Raw genomic sequence first — 14,619 nt, forward strand, 5'->3', positions numbered from 1 at the left:
AACTCTTCCATGTACTTCTGTAACCTATCCCTTCCTACATTTCTTCTAACCACCTAGACCATCTTTTTTTACACATATCTATGTCCCAATACAGCTGTTAAAATGATGTGAAATGTATTTATTGATACTTTCTTGCTTCTATATGCCTTTTTACTATGCAAAGCTGCTATAATGAGGCTCATTAAGTTGAAAACTCTCTGCCATGTTTGAGGACTTAAAAACTATAAATGACAGATAAACGAAGAAGTTCTAAATTATAAAGCCCCAATTAAACAGATGCTTCTGGTGTTCATGCAAGGATTTTTTTAAGGACTGTACTTGCAAGCCTTGTGTGAATAGCCCTCAGGGCAAATATTACCATATCAGTATTCACAAGGGCAAAGCAAGCCAGGCAATAACACCAAATATGATATGATTCAGCACTAACTCTGTCTGCTCCTTTTCATAAATTTCTCAGGATAAAAATTATTTCTTCCACATCTGCAGATTGCCATTACATTCTCCTCACTTAATCACAACAAAAACTTTCTTTATCATCCTAAAATATCCTTTATCTATGTCTTCAGAATGCAGTTGATCACATTCTTTTTACAGTGATCACTTAGGCTTTTTTATGGGTGGAGGTGAAAAATTGTAACAGACGCATTCCAACCTTTCCAAAACCAAGCAAAAGCAATTCAGGAGTGGGAATATATTTTCTCAGATTTTTTCAGCTATGAAGCTTCACTTTCTTTCTTTTCTCTGTTGTTTTGCCTTTAGTTCACTACATTTTTGGTGTGTCTTTTTTTTTTTTTTCCTCATTTTTGTCTTTCATTAATTTAAAGGGCTCAGTTGTCATCTCTTGTATTGCTCGATGAAAACGTTGGGTTTTTTATACAACTGAGAACAAGTGCATTTTTATCAGTCCTGCAAGTCACATTACTATGGAAAAAAAAGAGGTGGGAAATAGTCAGAGATTTACAGTTTAACTATAAATTTCAGCAGTAGCACAGCTGGGGCCTAGGCAGGAGAGTGTATTTACTTTGAAAATGACACTAGGAGCCCCATGCTAAATGCTTAATAGTGGAAGAAGCAGTAAACTATTCATTGTAGCCCCTTCAGCTTCTCTATAATTTCCCTTTTGTATTCTCTCTTCCAGGTGGAACAATCCTACTCCTTCCCTTGCATTGTTCTTGATTTAAAAAAATTTAGATTCTAATTTGTTAAAAAGAGATCACTAACCTACTAAAATAAATTCTTCATAAAATATTAGAAGGATTGTAATATTTTGTACAATAAAAATTTTGTACAATAAAAAGAGGAAAATGAATCCACATTAGACAAGCTTGCTGTGAACATTCTGCATCCTGCCCTGTTGCCATTCAGGAGCTGCACAGCTTAGGACACCTTTCCCTATACCAATATCTTACTAACAGTCTTCAATCTGTGCCTTCAAGAGAAAGTGCTCTAGATCTTTTATCTCACATCTACACCAGCTGACTCTCTGTCAGAAAATAAAGGCATGCACAATTTGGCATAACTTTAGAGAGTTGGGTATTTCCATCCTGTACATGATAAATAACAGAAGTCATTGGTAGTCCAGTCCATCCCACCTGGGTGCAACTTTCTGCATAAACACACTTCAAAATCCATGTTTTTTCAGCAAAAATAAGGAAAGTGATATCAACCCAGCAACACTTTCTCAGTATCAGTTGGAGAAATCTAGATGAAAAAATCTTAAAGGTCTTCAAGCTTGTACGTCATCTCTGTAGATTAGTCAGAGCTGTCCTTAGGTGTATTTTCTGGTTCTGCACCATATTTTGGGTGTGTCACTTGTCACTCCTTTGTAAACTGTTATGTTAAGCTGAATCTTGCATACATAGATCAGTTTAGATCTGTGCTACTGATTCTAAATACCATGACTGTGGCAGACTTTGAATAGAAGACCAATCTATCTTTCTTTATTCAAGACATTTTATTTCAGACCAAATAAAATATTAAGTATAAGAAAAATTGAGGTAGTACATATATATACATATATACACATATATATACATATATATATGACAATATTTCCATTCATGTAAAATGAGACATTACTATTAACTGAAAATTATATTTTATGGATAAATTCACAGGCAGCACCATCATTAACGGTTTCTATTTAAGTTTCCCCCACTAACTAGACATGGTTAAGAAGGTTCCACCCAAAGGCCATTTCACAGTTTCCTTTGTAATAAGGTTTAAAGTTATAATTTGCAAAGCATTCAGGAAACTATACATCCACTTTCCACCAAAATTCAGCTGAAAATTACTCCCTTGATCCCTTCTGCTCTTTTGAAGGACTGAATCTGAAATAAATGAGGATGCTACATGAAAGCTACAATGAATCCTAGTATGAAAGCTTTTTTTAAAAAATCAATGACTCCAGTATGAATCCTAAGATAGGGCAACTGCATCACAAAAGGCCCTTCTATATTGAGACATTTTTGTTCTTTGAACAATGATGTAAGAACTTTTTTTTGACCGCTCTGCTTTACAGACAAAATTATAGATGACAACCACTCCTTTTTTCTTTATATAGCCTTACCCTAAGAATGAGATTATAGCCCTTCTCCTGTACTCCAGCATAATAACCACATTCTGATTCAAGATTATACAATTAGGTGTGAAAAATAACGTTTTTACTTGATCAAGATTTCTATCTTAAGCTTAAGCAAAAATATTGCCTTTTAGTTTTGTATTCTCCCTACTCCATTATTGCATTTTTTTCTGCTCACAATTACATTACTTAGTTGCAGGAATGCAGCATTTCAGAAAAAAGATTAGAAAACATCGTTCACATAAGCTTGAATACCAGTCAGAGGTGAAGGGTTTGGACAAAAATCCTGCATATCTTACTTCCGTTGTTGAAGTGTCTTACTAACTTTTTAAAAAGTTATTTATTAACATCTTCATTTTCATCATGTGCCACTGAATTTATAACCCTCTAGGAAACAGACTGCATTTGATTTCCTCCACAATTGAGACAGATGGCTTTTTCCCACAATGGGATCAGAGACTTACCTGATGATAAAGGTGAGGTTGGATAGCCACATGATAGAGAACGTAACATATTTTTTATACAAGAAGTATTACTGAACTGCTGTTTCAAAAGAGACATCTGATCCATTTACTACAATAAATTGACACAAACTGATCAGGCCAATTTCTGTTGCTCCATCTAGTTATGTGCACATCCAGCTGGGCAGATATTTTCTTCAACAGACACATCACTATTTACATGAAAATTGCAAGAAACAAACATTGTAACTTTCCTAGTATCCTCACCGAGAAATTTACCAATAATCCCAAATTGTTAAGAGACTGGGGTGAGGAGAAATCTCTCTACTTGCAGAGAAAGTATTTGAAGATCAGATTATACAATAGGAAAAAGGACTGATTTTTTAATCACTAAACAGATATAATTTCCTGCTGCTGCATGCTGAAGACTCAGTATCTTGGACTGACAGAACAAAAAGCAATAATTTTTTTCAAAGCTTTTTGAACAGATATCCCTAGAGATATAAACCAGTGCAAGGCAGCATATGTCCTCTATACTCTTACGTAAATTTTTTTCCTTTAAACTTTCATACTAAATCATAAGTCTTTATACTCTGTACCCTCATGACTGCAGAAAAGACTTTAGACAAAAGCAATTAGCCTCCTGCTCAGCTGCTTTTTATCAAAACCTCTCACAAACTTGGACTAGTGCTACTGATCTCCACTGAAAATTACTGGATCTGTCCTTGTGGGCAAAGCAGGTAGAACTCAACATGTGGTCTGTAATGATTCTTCCCTCCTCCAAAGATCTTGGGAGAACTCCTACTGGGTTCATGTTCAAGAAATACACATAGGATATCACTGCCAAGTGAAAGGGTTTCTTAGCTTTTGTATGAGCACTTAAACAAATGGTTGATCTTGTTGGCCTTGCTCAAGGTTGTTTCAATATCATAGTTGCTGCTATTGTTTACATCCATGGCAATGCTCTATTCTATTGTAGTAAGCTTCTTTCTGTAAAGCAATTTTTTTTTTTTTTTTTTTTTTTTTTTTTTTTTTTTTTTTTTTTTTTTGTGAAGGAAAAAAAGTGTTTGTTCTTACAGTCCCTTTTAAAGCACCAAATGATTTTTATGTCACTTAAAAGTCGTACAGAAGCGCTGGTTCCGTTAGAAAAAAGTTGTTCTGTGAAATAACATGTCATTAATGCGAGACACAGCTACAAAGCCATGTCTCTGCAACATCTTAACAAGCTTCCTCACAGCAATTTCCAACAATATTCTAGAACTGACCTTGCCTATAAACAGAGTTTAGAAGAAGAAAAAAAAAAATCAAAAAGAATAGATTTCAGTCTTGGAACACAGTATGAGGTCTTCTGACTACTGACTTACAGGACTGCATATAACAATTTGAATAACAAAAGCATATGAATAGTTCTTCTCTGTTAGAACAGTATCCTTAAATAAGAGAAAGTTAAAAGTCAAAGTGAACTGAGTTCCAGTGGCCCATACAGCCCTGGAAAACTGGTTTTTAGAAATAAAATATACATATATATTGGTTTCCACAAACAATACACATATATACATGTGTGCACACACACAAACACACAAAAACATGAGTACATGAACAAATATATATATACAGACATCTAGGTAGGTAACTTGACCTATCTTCCCAATATTTCTATCACAGTTCCTTCAACATTGTGCATCAAGAACATGATCAGTCCATCTTCATTGCACTTCTCCAATAGATGAACAAATAAATAAATAACTTTCTCGTTCTTTAGCTCTACTTCTGCAGGCAGCTAACATATTCTGCCACAAGATTATACAATGAACCCATACTAATGTAGATATCAGTACCAGACTTGAAATATTTCTTAAGCACTGTTGTGCTTGCTGCATTAGTGTGTCATGCAAGATCAAAAAATAAATCATTCCCAAAATCTTTGGGATAGCTATCATTTTCTCTGAGTGAAAGCAAACCCTGATTCTCCATGATAGATACAAAAGTAAGGGTACACAAACGTTTAAGTTCCAGAATGAGACATCTAATGGTATAGAAAAAAAAGCTAGCATCAGTCAGACGCATGAAGTTGAGGGTAAAGTTGATTAAAAATTGATTTCAATTAAAAATTCTTGTTAAAACTTCTGATTTCATTTCATTCAAAGTTTCTGTGTAAACATATTACCTTTGATCCATTCTCATAATTCATTTAGAGAAATGAAACCCCAGCCATCTTGAAAACAAGCTATTACTCTTTTTTTCTTGGACATGCCAGAAAGTTTTCTTAATTAATCTCTGGTTTTAGATTCTCAGGATTCCTTCCCCATTTTCACTGATTTAGTCTTCTTTCTTCATTATAAAAACACTTAAAATCATTTCACCATTACATACGATAATCATCCTAACTTTACAAGAACTCTTAAAAATTGGTCAAAAGCTCTTTTTAAGTTTCCCTAAACCAAATTCCTATTTAACAGAATTTTTAAGAATGAAAGGAACTGGAATGAATAGAAGTTAACATGAATTTGTGAAGTTAATCATGCCCAGATTTCAAACTAGATTTGCACATCCTAAAAGTTCATCTTTGTTAACAGCTGAGTCTTTGGCAGCAGTCATTTCTTTAGATATCTATTCATCTAGATATTTTTTAGATACCTATTCCTTTTAGATATCTATTCATAAAATTCTCACTTTATTAAAGTTCAGGATATCTGAATCAGAGAATTCACATGTCAGACATTAATTGCTCTTTTGTTTCGTACAATAATAATATATAGCAGTTCTTTGAGTAACAGGATGCTATGAAACATCACACTGCCCTGTGAATTTACAGGCCATTCTGGATTTACCCTGGGTATTTACATATATTACATATCCAGGGTAAATATTTACATATCCAGGGTAAATCCATAAATTTATAAATTTAATAAATTTATAAATTTATAGATTCATACTTATAAATTCATAGTCTGTTGTGCCTTACTTATGCCATTTAAGTAAGCCCTAGCAGCAGTTTCAGAGAGACTAACATCCCAAACCATTTTACACTTACTTATTCCACAGGAATGTCTTTGTAAGGAACTCATATGATAGGTTGAGCTTTAAATTAAAATTTTTCCTTACTGTGTATTACATTCTCCACAAAAACTTTCTTTGTAATTAAAATTTTTGCTTTTCAGTCCTCTGGAGAAATGGAACTCTGAAATCCTACTGTAAACCAAAAAATTTTCATACTTGTTATAGTTTATTTAAAAACTTCTTTCCAAAACATATGAATAAATACAAAGAATATTACCATACTCTCTCCAATCCACATTAGAAGGTAGATTCAGCCACAGAATGAAGTTATTGAGTTCATTTAAGTAGGATGGCAGAGAATGGAAACCTTTTTGGTTATACCACACCTGGAAGAAAGAATAGAAAATGTCAATCAAAAGTTGTTTCAATCTGCATGTTGATCTGAAAGTTCACATTCCTTTAAGAATTGTATGAAGGATATCTAATTCTTCTGTTATGACCTTTATTTATAGAAGAAAGTCAACCAAGGCAGAACAGAACTGGTTGATTTGCATAAGTCTTTCAACAACATGCAGCAGTTTTCTATTGTTGGAGCTGTGCACATATGTTTATTACTAAATTGAGATTCTCTGATTTAATGGAACACTGTGTCCCCCTTCCTTTAAACACATGTGGTTGAACAAATAGAAGGACAATGATGTGAAAATAACACTTACTAATTTGATCAGAAATGCAAAAAGGTGAGTAAAACTATTGCTTAAATTGGAAGAATCATTGAAATTTCAAAGTGACTTCTCTAAATAATACTTACATATGGCACAAAGCATAAAGTATCTAGGAACAGAATATTCTAGAAAGAGGGGGAAAGAAAGAATCAAGCAGACACTGTTTACAAGGTATGAAGCTGTTCCATAGACAAAGCTGTTCACTTTGCATTATGATTCAGAATCGAGCATCAGTGGCTTGTTAAACACGGAGGAAATTGATGCAGACAAACTTTAAGGCACAAAAGGCAAGTCAGTCTTTCTGAGGAAAACAGGGAAACAATTCTGTTTTTACATATACTTTATCTTCAGATCATGCAGCTTCACCCTGATGTGATAAAGTACTCTTAATCCACACTTCTACTTGCTAAAACCATTGCCAAGAGCTTGATATGCCCCAAAACCAAATATACTGAGCTTTGAATTTCCTCCGCAGTTAGAAATTGATTCTTATCACCCATTACTGTTAATCATAGTGCCTTTGAATCTATATTATCCATACTGTAAATGACGTCAAATTATTATGGATGTTTATTTTCAGTTTCAGCGACATTTAAAACCATCTAATTATTATCCATTTCTCACAGCTAGCACCCTTTCTTCTCCCCTTTTTTTTAAACAGTTGAAAAACTCCTAACCTTTCTGTCTTTGATATCAGCTGTTTGTACTCTGTATTTTGTACATCCTAGATACGGCAATTCTCGTTGTCTCTCTGGACTCTGAATCATAATGCAAAGTGAACAGGATTTAATATACATCTTTATTGCCCTAACACTCCTCTTATAAGACTTCAGCTTTCTTAATTTCATAGTTTCTAGAATTGCCATCTATACACTTCGAAACTTCCCTAAAGATTCTCTTATCATTCATTGATGCTGTTCTCATTTACTTGCAGATGATTCTGCCTTTTTTTTTTCTTTTTTCTTATACTATCCAACTACAATCCTTACTTGGACCATAGTTCCAGAGTCTGACTGTTTTTTCTTACACATTCTCCTCTATATTTCTCAGTGTAGGCTGCCTTATCTTCAGTTCTGTTTCTCTGGCTTAATAATTTTCTTCTGATTAATTATCCTGACTACCTACTTGTTTGAATCTCCACTTTTTTGTGAGGTGAGGTTTACAATACTCTGAGTCTGTTTTATTTCCTCCCATCTATCCTGGATCATAATTCCAAGAACCACTCTGAGGTCCACTGTCATTTCTTCTCTGCCTCTCACCCTTCAATCTTTTTTGCCACAAGCTCTGTTAGCCATTTTGTAAAAAATTAGCAGCTTTGATCTGCCATTATGCTTTCCTGCATTATCTTTCATATTTTCTACTCTTTATGTGGTATTCACAACTGCTTGAAACCTCAACAGCATCATCAAATCATCAAGGTTGGAAGAGACCTTTAATATCACCAAGTCCAACCACTAACCCAGCACTACTGTTGTAACTCCTAGAACACTAAACCACATCACCCAACATCAGATCCAAACACTTCTTAAACACCTCCAGGGATGCCTCCACCAACTCCCTGGGAAAACTATTCCAATTCCTGACCTCTGTAAGAGTGATTTTTTCTGATATCTAATCTGAATCTGAATTTTGCCTGTTTCAGCTCATGACAATTCTCTCTTGTTCTCTCTGCAGGCACAGCAGAAGAGACCCGCCACCACCTCCCTATAGCCTTCTTTCAGGGAGTTGTAGATAGGAATGAAGTCCCCCCTGAGCTTCTTGTCCTCAAGACTAAACAAACCCATCTCCCTCAGCCATTTCTCATCAGACATTTTCTCTAGACGCTTCACAAGCCTTGCTGCCCTTCTTTGGATATGCTTCAGCACCTCAGTATTATTTTCAAGTGAGGTGCCCAGAACTCAACACAGTACTTGAGGTACAGCCTCACCAATGCTGAATACAAGGAGAAAATCACTGCTCTTATCCTGCTGGCTATGCTACTCTTGATACAGGCCAAGATGTCACTACCTGGACACATTGGTTCATATTCAGCTGGGGGTTAACCAGGACCTTCAGGTCCCTTTTCTGCTGAAAACTCTCAAGCCACTCTACCACCAGCCTGTAGCGCTGCATGGGGCTCCTAGGACACAAGTTCTGGACACAGCATTTCACCTTCTAGAACCTTGTGCAGTTGTCCTCAGCCCAATGATGGAGTCTGTCCAAGTCTCTCTGAAAAGCATTCATACCTTCACAAGCAGATCAATATCCCTATACATCTTAGTATCATCTGCATATTTACTGAGGGTGCTCACATCCAGATCATCAACAAGGATGTTAATTAGGACCAGCCCCAAAACGGAGCCCCGGGGAACACAGCTAGTGACCAGCCATCAAGAGGATGTAGCACCACAGCTCTCTTGCCCAGCCATACAGTTTTTTAGCCATCAAAGAGTCAGCCATCCAAGCCACAAGAAGCCAGTTTTACAAGGAGCATGCTGCAGGAGACCGTGTCAAATGCTATACTGGAGTCTGGACAGACAACATCCACAGCCTTTCCCTCAGCTGGTAAGCAGGTCACTTTGTCGTAGAAGGTCAGGTTGGTTACACAGGATCTGCCTTTCATAAATTCATGTAGGCTGTGCCTGATCCCCTGGATATCTTCCACATGCTGTGTAATGAAATGGCACATGGTACTCAAATGTCTCAAATCACTATTTCCCTACATTTAAAGAAAAGAAAAAAGAACAAAACCTAATATCTTCTCTTTGCAAAGTCATGAAATTCCTTTGTTCTTTTCCAGTTTAGTTCCCACAAATTATTCCACAAACTAGATCTCCCATTCATTAATCAACAAGAGCTTTTTTTAACAAAAGATAGTGAAGAAAACCTAAGATTCACAAGGAAAACTGAAAATCTTTGCACTGCAGGACCTCCTGATTGCTCCTGTAGCAATCAGGGCAAAAAGACAGAAACAAGTGATCAAGGGTAACCTGTCTTCTTCGCAGCCCCATAAACCCGTCTCTAATTCTGTTGGTTGTTGGAAGTTTTTCACAAAATAGAAAGTTTTACATGCATACATAATGAAACTCCACTGCAGTTGTGTCTATTGTATTGGGGGAAAAAGGCAATTAAAAAAAACAACAAAGCAAAATTCTGACAACACAGAACAACAACAGGGGAAAGGTCACAAATGTTCAGAGAGCACTTTTGAAATAAAGTAATGCAACCAGTATCCAAATGAATACCACAATACAGCATCGTGTGTAACAATATATTTTAATATCCAACAAGTTAACTGGAATTATCCTCCAAGCTGCATTATTTAACTGAATCAAACCACGAGGAAATAACTAAATGGATATTTAATTTATTATAAACAGGAAAAATAGACATTTAAGGTTGTTTACTTCAGAAGGTACATTTAAGGTCTTTTTTCTAAAGACTTGTTTCTTATTCAAAATTATTAACAAAGGTAAAATATAAAAACAAAGGAAATGTACTAGCTCTAGCTGAAACATCTTTCATATTTCTTTTGTGCCACACAGGTAATTATTTACAGATGGCAGAAAAGAGATGAGGAACAGAAAACTATATACATCAGTATAATTAATTTTTACTTTATATTCTATCCATAGTTAGGAAAATTCTTTCCCAAGGAAAAACTCAACCCCTCACCACATCAGATTGAAGTTCTGTGAAGACATGTTTTACATTATTACATAATATTTTACTTGCCATTAATATTCCAGAATAAAGTTAGACTGACATTCCAGCTAACATATGGTTTATCAAGAAAAAAGGCTGAGAAGGAGCAGAGAAGTCCATCAGGATTGCTGGACCAGATTCATGATTGATATTAAACTAGAAAGATGAAATTTTTTCCTCTGGACACTTATACAATTACTCTACTGTAACGCCTCAAGTTCCAACCTGGGATTGGAAAAATATACTCCAAAAAATATACTTCCAAATGACATGTGAACAGAACAATTTGCCTTTCAGCAGTATTTAAAATTACATGTTCTTCCTATATTTCATTATGTTATGAAAAACAGCAACTCTGAAGCTATTATTGAACAATTTTTTGGCCATATTACCAAAGGAAGCCAAAGAATAAACAGTCAAGAAAATACAAAAAATTGAGAAGTTGTTCTTTTGCTACATAGCACCGATCATTAATGAATGCCAATAATCAATGTTTTTAATTAGCCATATTTGTCATGTCATAGATATATTTTCTCTTGTATGCACACATACACATTCTTCATGTGCATGCATATACAGCACAGTATGATTAGGTAAAATAGTTATTAAATAAATAATTTTTAATTTGAACAAGAAAAATTGCTGGCATTTCAAGTACTGGAAAAGAATGTATAAAGGTCTGGAAATTTTCTAAAATGAAGTGAATGATACAGTAATTCTCTTTAAATGCAAATTTCTCATTTTCTTTCACACCAGGCTATGTAAATGGTACATTCACTGTCTCATGAACAGACCTGAAAGGTCAAAGTAAAAATCTGGTCATTAGTTACTGAAAGGTTAATGCAATAACTTGACATTGCATCCCTTGAAAGACATTTCCAGGAGATGCTTTAGATAACACAGTGCCCTTTATAAATTTACTTCACTATTTGCTTTGGGTCTGAAATATGAAGCTTACTTACTCAGGGTATAACTATAATTTATCCCTATCCTGATGGCAGGTGGTGCTCTATACCCAACACTAAAAAAAAAAGGACCACAGTGCAAGTGTGTTAAAACAAGAAGCTAAAATGATTAAAGATACCCAGGAAAAATTGAAGTCAGAAAAAAAAATATTGCTGAAAACTTTCAGGTTTCTCATAAAGGAATGATGGAACTGGAGTTCAAAGCTATAAAATATATGGAACTAGAAGAGAGATTACAAATGACCAAAATGAAAATCTGTGTATGCTCAGATTTGTATATAAAATAGGGAGATTTCTAACAAATTTTATGGAAAAGGCATTAGAAACAGGAAGTGATTTTGAAAAACTAAGCATGAAACTACATTGAACTGGAGAAAATATGTATTTTTTCCTAACACTTTGTTTCCAAATGGATTTTGGGATGGAGCTTATTTATGCTGTTCCTTGTTTATTTTTTCTTTATAAGAGCACATAAAATCTATATTTACATTAAAAAAATTAAAGGCAGAAGCATCTTTCTTTCATATCCTAATCTAGAATCTGGAAAGTACAAAAGCGGAGACCTCTCACTGATATACATCAATACTTCTCCAAGACTGCTGTTCCTCCACTTGTAATGCATCTACATTTGAATGGATCCCAGAAATCAAAGAAGGATTATTCTAAGCACAACTGAAATAAAGGGCTTTTCCTTAAGGCCTTTTGGTATGCAGTGGCCATGAGAGGTACAGTATCTCCATATTGTGAAAACTTGGGATGAGATCTGGAGGCTAACAAGCACTTACCAATGCAGTGGATTTTATTTCCATTGGAACATTTTAGAAAGGTTCATTTGAAAAAAGAATAGTATGTTTGTTATGCAGAAGGAGCTGCTCCTGGAAGATCTCTTTACTCTTAGAGGGAGGGTGGTGAGAGAAATGAAGCAAAGTAAAGTAACCCTTGTAGGCATGAAAAAGCATCAACTGCAACGCATTACTGTGATGTTCAATGCACTTTGGCCAATTCTGACATCAGCTTTTTGCAGAATACAAACAAAAAATATTATTCGCCTGACTACCTAAAAGCAAGATTTAAACTTAGATTCTAAAATGAGTTCACTGGGACTGAAGAAAAAAAAAAGGTATATCATTTGACTAATTTAAAACAGTTTCTCAAACACAGGCGATTGCTTCAAGAATTATGAACAGAGTTAGACGATAAGAGACAGAGGATTTTTTTCCAAATTATTCAAGTGCAAGGATTTCATGTAGTGATTTATTATTTGCTAAGTACTGTGATGTCTGAAGCCTGAAAAAGTAATCAATACATACATACAGATGTGCACACATATGTGAAACTCTTACCTTAGCCAGAGGCTGAGATTTGGTGTTATTCAATTGTTTATCTTGAAGTTCAAATCTTTTTGTCCCTCCAAAAGACCAACCACCATATCTGATAGTAGAAATTAAATTAACAAAAAGTTACCTGCTTTAAGCTCTGCAGTTTTCTTGCAAGGGTAAAGTTGAGATAGGTACACTAATGCTTTATTTTTCAACTGAAAGTAAAACTTCACCCCTCACAAACTACTTCCTTGTTAAAAAGAAGAGGGACAATGCAGTTTTTAATTGGGTGAATATCATTGGGGTTTTTTCCAGGAAAGGTATTCCCTTAGATAAGAAGTTTTGTTTTCTGAAAGCTGAAATCTTTGATCAACAGGAAGGGGTGTGAGCAAGTGAGGTATTACTGACTTCAGAAACATCTTGAACAGCTTTATTTCTTCCTAAACCATTCATATATTAGCTCGAATCTTTCATCCAATGATGCTTACCTCTATCAAACCAGATTCCCTTTCTTTTAATATATAAGTTGCTAACACTTTCTTCTCCTCAATAAAATCATGCATGCTCTAATATTTCCACTTACATTATCAGCAGTGGTTGAGTTGTAAAGGCACATAAATAAAAGAAATAAACTTCAAAATACAGCAGATAACCTCTGTTGCTGATATCACAGAATATGAAGTATTGCCAGGGGCACACCAGCCCTTTCTACTTCAAAGACAATTTTAATTGGAGCATATCCACCTCTATTAGATTGAGTCTCTGAGGAATGGAAATTATTTTGATCACCTGGTTTAGATATGCATCTCTGAGATGCTGAAATAGCTCACTACCTGGAAGAAACTCCAGACTATGTCTAGAGGTGATCATCATGCAGCTGCTGAAGGAAGTTCTGAAATGTGACCATTGAGGATCTTTCATGTTACCTTGAATCGCAGCCTAACTCTACACCTTGATAACAATCACCACATAAAGACAACGACCCTCTATATTCTCAGTGACAAATGTCTATGCCTATCTATGTCCACCAGGAAGGACTGTGGGGTTTATACACAAAGGATAAACAAAGGCTAGACATTTTAAGGTTACCTTGTTTTGTTGGAAGACCTCACTAAATACTCTTCCACCGGGAACCCTGAAAGATTATACAAAATATGTCCTTTCTTATTCTTCACATAGGGAGCAGAGGTATTGAACATTGGGCACATCTGAAAAAAAGCATACATAAAGTAAGTAAAGCTCTTTTTAAAAGCAGTGGCACTACATTACCCTTATTTTTGGATTTTGATGCACACTTCATAGGATTTCTTTTTAACTCGGTTTGCTTTTCCCAGCTTTAACAGATTTTCAATAAATTATTAATATTTTTATGTTTATAAGGCAACTCAAGTGATTGCACCACCTACACATTAGAAATGCCTTTGATTTCCCTTGCAGCCCTGTCAGTCAGTTTGTTTTGAAAACATCAAAACTTTTATATAAGCTTAGGAATGTTTACAGCAATTGAAAAGGCAAGACTGCTTTTTATTTGTTTTTCTGAGAAGAAACACAAAATAGGCACCAGATAAATATGAGATGAAAGCAAAATTCTAATTAATGTTATAAGCTTGTAAAAATTTAATTGATGAGCTGAACAGAAGAATAAAAGAAGATGTCTTCCAATGATTCAGTGGGATATTCCACAACCAAAGAAAAGGTGAAAGGTATTAGACTCAATTATCTCAGAAGCTTTACAAAGTACTTTATGCCAATAAACAGAAAAATTTTAATGCTTCTTTGATGTCTCAAACCTACAGAAAATAAAAATTCACTCTCAAAGATTGCTCTTACATAGCTCACAGATAAAAGTTCTGCCTCCACTGTCAAGTAACTTCTTTCAGTTTT

At 34.9% G+C, this 14,619-nt stretch overlaps 1 protein-coding gene across 1 annotated transcript in view; it reads right to left on the reverse strand.

Moving 5' to 3' along the window:
• Nucleotides 1–14,619, reverse strand: part of ABCA13 (ATP binding cassette subfamily A member 13) — a 168,646-nt gene that overhangs the window by 52,736 nt on the left and 101,291 nt on the right. The window contains exons 39-41 of the mRNA XM_041411692.1: nt 13,825–13,943; nt 12,760–12,847; nt 6,320–6,428 (exon numbers count right to left, since the gene is read on the reverse strand). Coding sequence (XP_041267626.1) covers nt 6,320–6,428; nt 12,760–12,847; nt 13,825–13,943 — 316 coding nt within the window. The remainder of the gene's footprint in view (nt 1–6,319; nt 6,429–12,759; nt 12,848–13,824; nt 13,944–14,619) is intronic.

This window comes from Onychostruthus taczanowskii, unplaced genomic scaffold, assembly GCF_017590055.1.
Source record: "Onychostruthus taczanowskii isolate IOZ18803 unplaced genomic scaffold, ASM1759005v1 scaffold37, whole genome shotgun sequence".
Taxonomy (NCBI): domain Eukaryota; kingdom Metazoa; phylum Chordata; class Aves; order Passeriformes; family Passeridae; genus Onychostruthus; species Onychostruthus taczanowskii.